A 12,281-nucleotide genomic window follows, 5' to 3' on the forward strand; every position below is an offset into this window, starting at 1 on the left:
AAATCAAACACTAATCTAAAATAAAATAAATAAAATTCAATTTAAAATCAAACATTAATCCAATATTAGAGCGCCACGTGGAAAATCTAATGATTTCGGCCAATGAAAAATAAGATTTCAAAATTAATTTTGAATTAAAAAAGTCGAGGGCCACATAATACAATTTCATCCAAAAAGAGACACTCTCATAATTAAAAAAATATATATAAAATGAAATTCAATGCAAAATCAAAAACTAATTTAATCTAATACGAAGTATATAAAATTGGTATATACATAGGAGCTGAGTTTTATTTGAACATAACAATTTAATAGAAACCATGTATCGCACGGGCTAAAATCTAGTAAATAAATAAAAACAACCATTCCTCTCAATCTGGAGCGACCGTCGTAACTCTCATTTCCAAAACGCCACCTATCCAGCTCCCGACCTCGTGTGTTTCTTTCCTTCTCTTGTAATTTTGTTGTTAGTGTTCGACTGGTCGTCACTCTTCTTCTTCCTCCTCCTCCTCCTCGTCCTCTCTCTCTCTTTCTTTTTCTCTCTCCTCCGTCTCTCTCCTGTCAAGATGGCCAACGGTCCCGGCCTCTTCTCCGACATCGGAAAGCGTTCCAAAGGTTCTTCGTAAACATTATTCTCCATTTCGCTTTGGATTCTTCTCTCTTTTGCTATTCCTACGAAATTTGACCTTTCGAGCTTCATATAGGATTTGTTTCGGCTTTGAATTTTTGTTTTATCTAACCTATTTTTGATTTTTTCGATTGCAGATCTTCTGACGAGGGACTATCTCTCAGATCAGAAATTTTCAGTCTCATCTTTCAGCGTCAATGGTGTGGTATGATTGATTATTCTTTTCGCCCTAAGATTTTTGCAATCAAGTTATTTTCAGCTATTTTCAATGTAGTTGTAATCGATTCGTTATATGCTGTAGTTGATTGGTCGCATTTCGATTTTATTTTCGTATTTATCGCGTTTTTCATAATCTGGAAATTTGATCTTGTTGTTGCTTTAAATGTTCAGTAGATGCAGTTTATGCGTTCTATCAGTTTTATTTGTAGTTTCTAGTGTTGAATTTGTTCTGGTGATTTTTGGTAACAAAATGTTGCTTAGCTGGTTAGATGTTATGGAAATGTGTGTTCATATTTTCTTTGGAGATCCAATTGCGTGCACGTATGTAATTTGTCTAGTTCTGGATAATAGTTTCTGTATTTCACAAGTCAACTCGCTAGAAAAACTAGGGTTAGGCCTCCTCCAGAATGGTTTTCTGATGAGCACAGTCTACTTTTGAGTAACCACTAGTGTTCCGTTATGTGGGCTTTAGTGACTACTATCAGTAGAGTGTATTGGTTGTTTTATCGCTGAGATATCAAACTTTGATGAGCAATTATGCGTTGGAGTCATATATAAGCCAATCTCCATCGAGTAATCTCTGGTGTTCTGTTGTGTGGGCTTTAGTAACTGCTATCAGTTGAGAATATAGGTTGTTTTATCGCTGGGATATCAAACTTTGATGGGAAATTTGATGCGTTGGAGTCATTTAGTAAGCCAATCTCCATCGAGTAACCACTGGTGTTTTGTAGTGTGGGCTTTAGTAACTGCTATCAGTTGAGTGTTTTGGTTGTTTTATCGCTGAGATATCGAACTTTGATGATGAATTGGCTGCGTTGGAGTCATTTATAAGCCAATCTCCATTTTCTGCTTGGTAACTTGAGTATAATACATGAGTTAGGAGTCTTGGGACATGCAATATTATAGTGATTTGACATCTGATTGAAGTGACCATACTACTGTGATCATACTACTGTGATTGAAGTGATCAAAGTATTATATTGATGGGACTGGAAATAGGTCTAGATTTTCATATGATTTGGCATGTGTTTGCTGAAATACTGAAATCATATTCTGGACGACCAACAAGATTTGTTGCTAGCGTGTGTTTAATAACTCTGTATAAAGCTCCAGGTTTGAGTCGTGGAATAAGTTTGTCAGAAAGTTACTTGTGGCCTTGGTTTAAATTTGTAAGTCTTTTTCACGTAAATATGTTCTTTGCTTGATGAACAAGAACTCTAACTTCCAATATCAAGTCTTCTTATAGGAGAAAAACAATTGAGTGTTTAATGAGGCCATCATTTGTGTTGGTTCTTAAACTTAATTTCATATTATTGGAATTCAAGAGAAGTAGGACCATTTTGTCTTTGAGGACAGGAGGTGTTCAGTTTACTATATGACTTTTCTTCTTTGAACTTGCCTTGAAGATGATCAACAAACTTGATAATGATCTGGAAGTTAGTCAATAGTGAACACATAGTGACATAGCTATATAGGGATATCCATCGTTTTTTTTTATTTCTGTTTTACTGATAATGCGGATCATCATCATCCCCTTCCCCCCTTCACCTATTAGGCTTGCAAGCATCCAATTCAATAAAGAAGCAATTCCCTTGTCGTTTGACTTTCTGTGCTCCCCCCCCCCCCCCCCCCCCCCCACCTTTCCAGTACCTAATGTATTTTCTTTTCATAGAAGGCGTTAACCTTTCTATTTCTTTTCATCAACTTCCTATCTTAAGAGGATGGCACCGAAGCTAGTTGAAAAAATCATTCCCTAAAATGCCTTTACCTCCTTCATGCATTTTACAACCGTTGATTTAAGAACTGAACCATACATTTCTTTTTGGAAATGGAGAGGATCCTTACTCGCGGAGGAGCTGTAGTCCCATGATGGTATCTTTACAGTCCAAGAAAATTGGAGGAGATCCTAATATTGGAAAAGTCGTTAGAGTGCTTATTTTGCAAAGGTTCTTTATATGCGTTTGTAAACAATATTTTCTCAGTATGAGAAGAATAGAAATTACTTTGCACGGATGGGGTTTGGTTAAGGTCTTTTTTATTGTAAACTCATGGGTTTGACAGTCAATAGCCATTGCTTATTTGGTTCTCTTGTGCTTACCTACCCGTATCAAACATGTATACTACATTACTACCTAGCTCTGGCTACTAGATCCATTTACCAATTACAAAGTCCACTACCTCCTCATTACAATGAAACACTAATAAGTAATATAATGTGATTTAGTAAACTACAAAATAGCGGCGAAGAAGACAAAGTATATATCCGACTACCTGGAAGTATTGCGGCATGGGCCGCATGGCTGTCTATACTGGCTTCTACCCTGCTGTTTGAGTCATTTTGCATGGACGATAGGCTGCTAGCTTGCATAGCTGCATGGTCACCTGTGGTGTCTTCTACTTTAGCGATCTCTGATCTCGTCTACTCCTAAATCTGCCCAAAACTGCTCTACTACTTATTAGGCTTAAATTATTCGGTCTTGTGACTATCCTATTTGACAATGATTTGTAACACCTTTGTAATCTCTTGTTTGGTACACAAACAATTATTTTTGAAATCATAGATTGTTTGGCCATGTAGTTTTTGTAGTATTAGTAGGAAAAAGAGGACACCAATTGAAGAGTATACCACCGAAATGGCGGGACTATGCAGTGAACATATTGCATATGAGATGCACAGTTGCACGCCAATTCTTATCTATCCTTCAGTTTTCCTGCCTCTCGCACAACATGATTTTTTGTGGGCTATGAGATGAGCATTTATCTCAGGCTGTCAAATATCAATGGGTCCCTTTGTTTGTTGTTTGTTGTTTGCTTAATAAATCATGCCTTATAATTGAGTTCTAGCTGTTTGACTGTTTAGGAGGCGTAGCTCCATCTTTAACTGCGTGCACAATTACATCTTAGATTGTGTTTACTTCATTTGTAATTAGGTGATATTGTTTGTATTACGTGAGGTAAGGTCTGGTTTGAATGTCATGGTGTGGTCTGATCTTGGTATGACATAAGTTTGACTGTATTTCTTAACCAAGTTATAATATAAGCATTGTTATGTAGGTTCTTGTTAGATTCATTTCAAAGCGTGTGAAATATCAAATTATATAAGTATTTATCTTAATAGTACAGCTATGTTCTCTGACTTGACTTAACCTGAAATGAAGGGATCTAATCTGCATTGTTTGAGGTCACCAAATCTTTATAATATTCTAACGAGAATAAGTTATAAGCCCTAAAAATAAGGAAGTTCTGTTGGTGTGGTACAAATCTTAATCTTATTCTTGCAAGAATAAATAATAAGTTTCATGAAATAAAGCAAAGAGAAATATCCTTATTCTGTCTTTTTCTTCACCAAATCTTCAGGCATTCACCTCAACTGCTGTTAAGAAAGGAGGACTTTCAAATGGAGATGTGGGTGCCTTGTACAAGTACAAGAACACCATGATTGATGTCAAACTCGACACAGAGTCAAATGTAATTTATTGTTCTTCCATGGGTTTTTTACTCGTAAATGGGGAAATGGAAAACATGTTCTATATCTAATATACCCTTATGGACTTGATAGGTATCCGCATTAAGGGTATTGCGGTGTAGAGCAAGTTTTACCAAATAACCCAGCTCTTTTGACCTTAACGATTGTGTAACCATACACTTATTCACTCTAATTTTGCAGGTCTCCACAATAATCACAATTGCTGACATAGTCCCATCAACAAAAACTATTGCTTCATTCAAGATACCAGATACCTCTGGTGGCAAGGTATAATATGCCCTTTTGAAATTGGATTTTCTCTTTTTTACCTCTTTTTTGATTGTTTTGCCTATTTGTCAAAACAGGTGGAGGTTCAATACTTCCATAACCATGCAACATTTACATCAGCTATTGCTTTAAACAAATCTCCTGTTGTTGATGTTACGGCTACACTTGGCACCCCAACTATTTCCTTTGGTGTAGAAGCAGGTTATGACACCACTTCTGGTAACTTCACGAAGTATACTGCCGGTGTTAATCTATCAAAGCCAGAGTCATGTGCATCAATTATTCTGTAAGTCACATTTACTTTTCAGAACCATCTTTTCATCTGATTGACACTAACATAATACTTCGTATATGTCATACTTAGACCTGGTTATTGGACAGGGTAGCCCAATGGGTATAGGGTTTGGGTCATGTTAATAGGGTTCTTATTGGTAAGGGCTCTTATTGGACAAGGTCAATATAGGGCCAAACTTATAACACAATAATTTTGAAAACTAAAATAGTTATGATATAAACAATTATATGGATAGCTTCCTATTATTCACTTGTATTCGCATAAGACTCCCTTTTTTCATTTTCCCTTGTTCGTTTATTGACCCGCCCGCTATCGGCCCGCTATTGACCCGCGACCCATTTTGACCCTCCCATTATTGGCCCGCTAAAATTGACCCTTTCATTATCCGACCCACTTTTGACCCTCACCGACACTGACCTGACCCGCCCAATAACCAGGCCTAGTCGTAGTTGGTGCAACGAGAATCGTATGTTGTTAACACTCAGTTTGTGTCTTCCTGCACAGGGGTGACAAGGGAGATACAGTGAAGGCATCATATTTACACCATTTGGATCAGCTGAAGAAAAGTGCAGCAGTTGCTGAAATAAGCAGAAGGTTTTCGACCAATGAGAATACTTTTACAGTTGGAGGATTGTACGCAGTTGATAATTTGACAGTTGTTAGGGCGAAGCTCAACAACCACGGGAAACTCGGTGCTGTTCTTCAGCACGAGGTCATTCCTAAGTCAGTGCTCACTATCGCCAGTGAATTCGACACCTTAGCCTTGGACAAAACTCCAAGGTTTGGCTTGGGACTCGCTCTTAAGCTTTGATAATCTGAATGCTTCTTTCAGGGTAAAATTTTTCGCAATTTATCCCCATAGGCCCGGCCCATTCCCTAAGCTCTGTTTATTAGAGCCTTGAATAAGTAGCTATGCAGATTAATTCATTTGTTGGTTATCATACTGTGTTGTCGATACTTGTCTATATGGTTCTCTCCTAGCTGCAAGGAGGGCTTGAAATTTGCGACGATTTCTCCTGGTAGCAATTGTTGGGAAGGAGCTTTTATTTTTATTTTTATTTTTTGATAGATTGAGTTATGTTTGAATGCAGAAACGCAATGGAATTGCTTTTTGATCTGACTACCCATATAAACTTAGTTTGCCAGCTCTTGTATTTTCTTACTCTTGTTTAATGTTCTTTTTTATGCTTGAATATCAAGTTTTCTAACCTACATACAAGTAATCAAACTACCTACAAGGCTACAAGTAGAACTAAACCGTAAAGAAAAACGAAAAGGCACCAAATGTAGATCTACAAAGCTACATGTAAAATAATTAAATAAAGTATTTAGGGTCTGTTCGGTAACATTGTTGTATTTGCGGTTTTTGGTTTTTTATAAATAAAAGTTACGTGATTTAGGAGAAAGAACTTAAAATCAATCGTATACATGGTACATAAAAATCATGTTAAAAAAAAATTGTTAGTTTTCAAAATCTACTTTTTATATTGTATTTTTAATTTTCTGAAATAAAGAAAACTGAGGAGGGGGGAGGGGAAATTATAACGAAGAAAGCGTATGCTACTAATAATTTACAATAACTACAAAATATGAAAATATGCAAAGTTGATTTGCTGAAATTTGAGAATTAGCTTTGAAATCTTTGTCGGCGATCGGATGAAATGTGGAATTCTGGTGAACTTCAACCGTCGGCGAAAAAGCCATAATAGCTTATGATGTGAAATCAAATGCAAATCAAGAAGTATGCTAAGTACTAGTCTTAATCACAACAAATAAGAGATTCATGGCCTAAAGATTGGTACTATACTACTATTGTGCTCGTATTAAGCAACCAAGGAAAAGAAGCTAGGTAGGTCAAGCAAAACCCATGGTGTTGGTGAGGTGTGTGATGTTAGTGTTAATCAAGTCTTAAACATGCTTTACTTTCACTAATTATGCTCATTAGTTACTTAGCTCTTAAAACAGTTTTTGAAATTTACGGTTTTGTAAAACCAATTGTATTTAGCTTAGTATGGAAAGATTTTAGGACGTGTAAAGCAAGGTTTAGTAAACTCTCGTCTTATTCATAGAGGTGCTTAAACTACTTGCAGAATTTGAGTCAATTTTAAACTTTCCTTCCTAGCTAGGAAAACTCCTTTTTTAATCTGATCTGGCAAGAGGCTTTTTGTAGCAAATCAATGATTTCTTTCCTTAGTTGGAGATGTAAGATAGGCTAATTTTAGCCCGTTTTTAGCAGATATTTTATAATCTCTTTACTTTATATATTTGTGTTTAAAGACTAAAACCTCTGACGTTTTTATTTTAACTTGCACAAATCTGTTGGTAGCTAAAAGTACAAGGATTCAATCCAATTAACAAGGTTTGAGAATTATTAACTATTTTATTAATAAAAAACCTTTCAATTTAGGTTGAGAGTAATTCAAATTTATAGACTATTCTTCAATGAGTTGTGTTTGTTTCAGCTTTCAGTATGACTCACGAACCAGTGAAGAGGTAGAGTTGAGTTGCAGGGCACAATGGAAAATGTGATGAAAACACTAGGGGTGAGCCAGTCCCGGTCAAAAATCGCAGAACCAGTCCCGGAACCGATTAAACCAGATCTTAAATTTCTAGATCCGGTCCCGGAACCGGCAAAACCGGGTCCCAAATTTCTAGATCCGGTCCAGGACCCGGCGGGAACCGGTTCCAGAACCGGGTACCCGGTTCCTTTTAAGATTAATATTTTCTTTGCTATTCTTAATATTCCTTATTAAATTAGATAAACCGTCTTTTGTCCCATAAAAATGATTAAAAAGATGAATATCAGAAAGGGTAAGAACTACTTCTTATTGATAAATCACGTTTAACTTCATCAAATCCTTTCTACACATCCACATTCTTCCAATAAAAATCTACAAACACACAATTCTAGCGCCTCTCCCCTTCTATAATCAACCAAAGATTAAATAAAACCCTACTATTATCTAGCGGAAGTGTAAAACCACTAATAATGATTTTACACGAGTAGTATATATTTGCTCAATATTTTTGAGGAGCAAAACATATTTGTTTACCGCACGAGGGAGAAGGAGAAAGACCGAAGGTGAGAGATGAAGAGTGAATTTTAGATCTACAAATGAGAATAGGCAGACAACTTAGGACCTTTTAGGGTTTTTAGAGTCAAATGGGCTGGACTTTGAGCATTTCAATTACAAATTAATGAATTAGAATATCTTTTAACCCAAAAAAAAAAGTCAGTAATGACACTTGCCTTGAGTTTTGGTAACACGTATCCAGTTTCAGAACCACTCCCAATGGATACCAGGTCCAGTAATCGGTTCCAACGGATACCCGCCGGGTAATGGGTCTTTGAAACCAGGATCCGGAACCGGAACCGGTTCCAAAATTTTGGAACCGGAACTGGTGCCAGCGGGATTGGGTCCAGTTCCGGAACCGGCGGGTCCTTTGGCGGTTCCGGTTCGGGTACCCGTTTTTTTTTACTCACCCCTAGAAAACACCATAAAATGGAGTGACACGAGGAACAGTAATGTAATCAATAAAAAATGTTTGCATTAATGCCTTTTTAAAAAAATACTAACTAAAATATATTAGTAATAACCGAAAGCCTTTTGAGTAGGAGTGGCCATTCAAGTCAAATCAGGTTCGTCCTTGGTTTCGAGTTATTCCCAGGTTACGTAATAGGATAAATGGGTCTAACCTGGTCCATTTCAGGTTATACGGGTTTGGATCTCTTTCAGGTTACGGAGTATATAATAAAGAGTAGGATAAATGGGTCTAATCTTGTCCATTTCAGGTTATACGGGTTTGAATCTCTTTCAGCTTACATAATGCAGAGATTGATGATAGATGGGTCTAATCTGGTCCGTTTCAGGTTATACAGGTTTGGATCTCTCTCAGGTTATATAATACGGAGTAGGATAAATGGGTCTTATCTGGTCCATTTCAGGTTATACGGGGTTGGATCTCTTTCAGTAACTACACATCGGGTTATGGGGTCAAGGATTGTCAAAACACTAATTTTGACCATCTTACGCATAGGGTAGTTGTGCAATGTGTTATGTGTAAGACATGCCGTAGAGCCTAAGTTGACAACGAATTCAAAAGCAAAAATATCAAGCCTTGATAGTTTGGTATACGGTAAATTTTACCAGACAGCAACTTCAACGAAGGACTTAAAGCACAGTCCACATCTTCAAAGCAACAGAAATATGATGGTCTTTTTCAATTAGACCCACAATCATCCTCTTCTAATTACCATTCAACCAAAACTAACTGGAAATATATACTCAGGCTAAAACTTATTAACAGCAGAACAACAATAGAAAATATATACTGATAGTTTGATATTGCAACAAATTCCACTGTATTGATCTGCAAATTTTGGATGGAGAAAAAATGAACAAAAAACGTAGTGATGGGTATAATTTCCACTAAACATTTTCAGAATTAGTATTAAAAGTTAGCAATTTTTCTGGGAAGTTTTGGTTCATTTCATCGTTGCAAATAAATCTGCAAAATTACTAGTACTCCTTAATTTTGCACATCAACATATTAACAGCTTAATCTTCAAAAATACTTCCATATAACTTGTACTTGAACCATATCAAAATCTTCAAAAGTAACCTAAACGGATATGGACTTAACACTATAAATTTCCACCAAAGATCACCATTAAAAGCGATCAAAAAAAAAATATGACCAGAACAAAACCTGAACAAGTCAAAAACCCACTTCAATGGGCACAGCGCCATTGTAACTAAACCAAGACCAGAGATATACTGACATAGACTTGCACAAAACCTAAACAAGTAAACCTAATAGCATATTGCTCATGTACACCATGTAATTTGGCAAGCCCAGCATTCAGTTTTTCAACGATCACTGAATTATGAATCACAAAAAGTTCCCTTTCAATGCATACCCACATGTATGGGAAGAAAATCATTGAATACTTGAAAGCAGTCTGGTCACAGGTAATCACCATACACTTTCGGCTCAAATCAAGATTGAACAAAAAACCAAACAATAAATCTTCCAGTATAAGTACCAATCCAAAAAAGGAGAACTAGAATTAATGGATAGGATATGTTCACAACAACATTCTATGAAACGGATCCTTCAAAGACTACTCAAAATTAAGAGCTAATTGAATAAATTCCGGCGATTGCAGAACAATAGAAACAACTGCATATCTCAGCCCTAAACCACCACGATCAACACCTCAGGTTGTGTTCAACCACTAGCAAAAACAAGAACTAGACTCATTCAACCCAAATACCCATGGGGATACTTGAATTTTTGAGCAAGTTTCAGTTTTAAGCATAAAAATATTTCGATTCCCACATATTTATACCATTGATTCTCATTACATGAACCAATAAGCTAAAACTTGGACAACAATTCCACCCACCAAACACAACTTCTCAAATCACTACCTCTACCCATAAATTAGGATACCACACACTGATACGAGCAATCATCGGTTCATCACAAATACATTACTTAAATTAACACAAGCACATACTCAAAATAGTCAATATCATAATAACACAAGTATTGAACCAGCAAAATCAAAACCATTTCGCATAATAATCAGAACATCAAAAAAACGCAATCCAATAATCTAACCAACAATATATAGATCCAAAATCATGTTTTAACATAAAATCCACTACCTGAATTAAGTTCCAAAAAGGACAGATTATAAAAATCCAACAGAATTTAACAAAAACGATAAACATAAGAGCAAAATCCTCAAACCCTTACTCTCTCTCCTCTCAAGAGCAACTAATCAACAGTCTGCATAATATCCTCGGCAGTGAACTTGGTGCCCTTATCCTTATCAGCAGCAGATTTACCCTTAGCCTTGCGATCCAAAAGCAACTTACGGTCCTTGTCGAGCCTGAGCTTCGTGATGACGCACTTCGAGGGGTGGATTCCGACATTGACGGTGGAGCCGTTCACCTTCTCCCTTGTGATTCTCTCGATGTGAATCACCCACTTCTTCCTGTAGACCTGAACCACCTTCCCTTCGCGACCCTTGAAGGTACCACGAACCACCTGGACTTCGTCGTCTTTGCGCACCGGCATTGAACGGACGTTGTACTTGCTTCTGAGGTCGCCGGAGAGTGGTGCGCTCATGATAACACGGCGGACGCTCGATGGCGCCGTGAAATGGGCCTTCCTGCTCTTGCGGCGGGAGCTGGAGACTCGTGGGTTGTACTTCATTTTCGCTCTTTCTCTCTCTCACTGGGATTCTGGGGTTAGGGTTTTCTGAGGGGGGAGGGGAAGTGACGGCAAGAGCGAAGATTTAAAGTTTTAGGGTTTGAGAGACTCTTATAAGAGAAGGGTGTGTATACAGGGAAATGAGGGTTTTGTTGAAGATGGGCCGATAAATGGTTTGGGCCTTATGTGTTCGGATTCTCGGAATAAAATGAATTATAGTCAGTTTTTAATTATTCTTGTTGGGCCGAAATCGTTTTTTTGGATTGGGCTTTATTTTTGAATTCTCATTGTTTCGTCAAATCGTCCCTATATTTTTAGGGGTAAGCAAACAGCAAGAGGCCTTATTTATGCGTAACCAATACAGTTTAGTTTATACTTGTACTAGGTTAGGTCCCGTGCAACGCACGGTTATTACTAAAATATTTTATTATTTCAATAGTATCTAAATAAAAGACTTGTGATATTAGGAAGACGTGAAAGTAAAAAGAATATATGCAAAAGTATGAATTTATAGTGTATAAAATAAATATCCAAATAAGCTAAATATGCATATTAGTACAATACGGAGTACAAAGTGAAGGAAATAATGCCCTTGGTCCAAGTATGCATTCTATGTTAAGTCTAATAAATGCGGTTCAGTATTAATTAACAAGTTAATAATTCAGTGAGATCAAGTGAGCTGAATGCCTAGCTAGAGGCCGCTTCAGTTCAAGTGGAATTAATGATATTAATTTCCACAGCTTACTCTTGACTGAACCCGTAGGGTCACACAAATAGTACGTAAACGGATCAAGTATTTGATGGCATTAAATACTCCATCTATGGATATTCGGAATCGACGGATCTTGGTTTCAGTGGGAGCTGAGATCGTCACAGGCAAGAAATGAATACTCCGGAAACGATGATATTGCCGGAAACGGAAATATGGATCGTATCGGAAATATAAATATTATCCAAGTCGTAGATGTTGCCGGAAACGGAAACATGGTACGTATCGGAAAATATTATCGGAAATGGAAATATTGCCGGAAACGGAAATATTGTCAGAATCGGAAATATTATCGGAATCGGAAAATAATTCCGGAAACGGAAATATTAAATATTTGTTCGAAACGGAAATTAATTCCGGAATCGGAAATATTAAATGTTGTTCGTATCGG

The 12,281-nt window shown here is 36.9% G+C and overlaps 2 protein-coding genes across 2 annotated transcripts; one reads left to right on the forward strand and one right to left on the reverse strand.

The window, feature by feature from the left end:
- The first annotated feature begins 383 nt into the window (after positions 1 to 383).
- LOC110775968 (mitochondrial outer membrane protein porin 2) lies at positions 384 to 6,041 on the forward strand. The gene is made up of 6 exons (XM_021980557.2): positions 384 to 615; positions 766 to 833; positions 4,205 to 4,315; positions 4,515 to 4,601; positions 4,679 to 4,887; positions 5,401 to 6,041. Exons 1-6 carry the CDS (start codon positions 567 to 569, stop codon positions 5,705 to 5,707), a joined length of 831 nt encoding a protein of 276 aa, XP_021836249.1. The 5' UTR covers positions 384 to 566; the 3' UTR covers positions 5,708 to 6,041.
- Positions 6,042 to 10,515: 4,474 nt separating this feature from the next.
- On the reverse strand, positions 10,516 to 11,210 carry LOC110775971 (60S ribosomal protein L26-1). The gene has a single exon (XM_021980560.2). It carries the CDS (start codon positions 11,122 to 11,124, stop codon positions 10,684 to 10,686), a length of 441 nt encoding a protein of 146 aa, XP_021836252.1. The 5' UTR covers positions 11,125 to 11,210; the 3' UTR covers positions 10,516 to 10,683.
- Positions 11,211 to 12,281: the final 1,071 nt, after the last annotated feature.

This window comes from Spinacia oleracea, chromosome 3 (assembly GCF_020520425.1).
Source record: "Spinacia oleracea cultivar Varoflay chromosome 3, BTI_SOV_V1, whole genome shotgun sequence".
In the NCBI taxonomy this organism is placed as follows: domain Eukaryota; kingdom Viridiplantae; phylum Streptophyta; class Magnoliopsida; order Caryophyllales; family Amaranthaceae; genus Spinacia; species Spinacia oleracea.

What these genes read in the sequence shown, in the direction of transcription:
- LOC110775968 (XM_021980557.2), top strand. Translation starts at nt 567, where the DNA reads ATGGCCAACGGTCCCGGCCTCTTCTCCGACATCGGAAAGCGTTCCAAA. An exon ending in CATCGGAAAGCGTTCCAAAG is followed by an intron (nt 616 to 765) that starts GTTCTTCGTAAA and finishes TTTCGATTGCAG; the next exon opens with ATCTTCTGACGAGGGACTAT. An exon ending in TCATGTGCATCAATTATTCT is followed by an intron (nt 4,888 to 5,400) that starts GTAAGTCACATT and finishes CTTCCTGCACAG; the next exon opens with GGGTGACAAGGGAGATACAG.
- LOC110775971 (XM_021980560.2), bottom strand. Translation starts at nt 11,124, where the DNA reads ATGAAGTACAACCCACGAGTCTCCAGCTCCCGCCGCAAGAGCAGGAAG.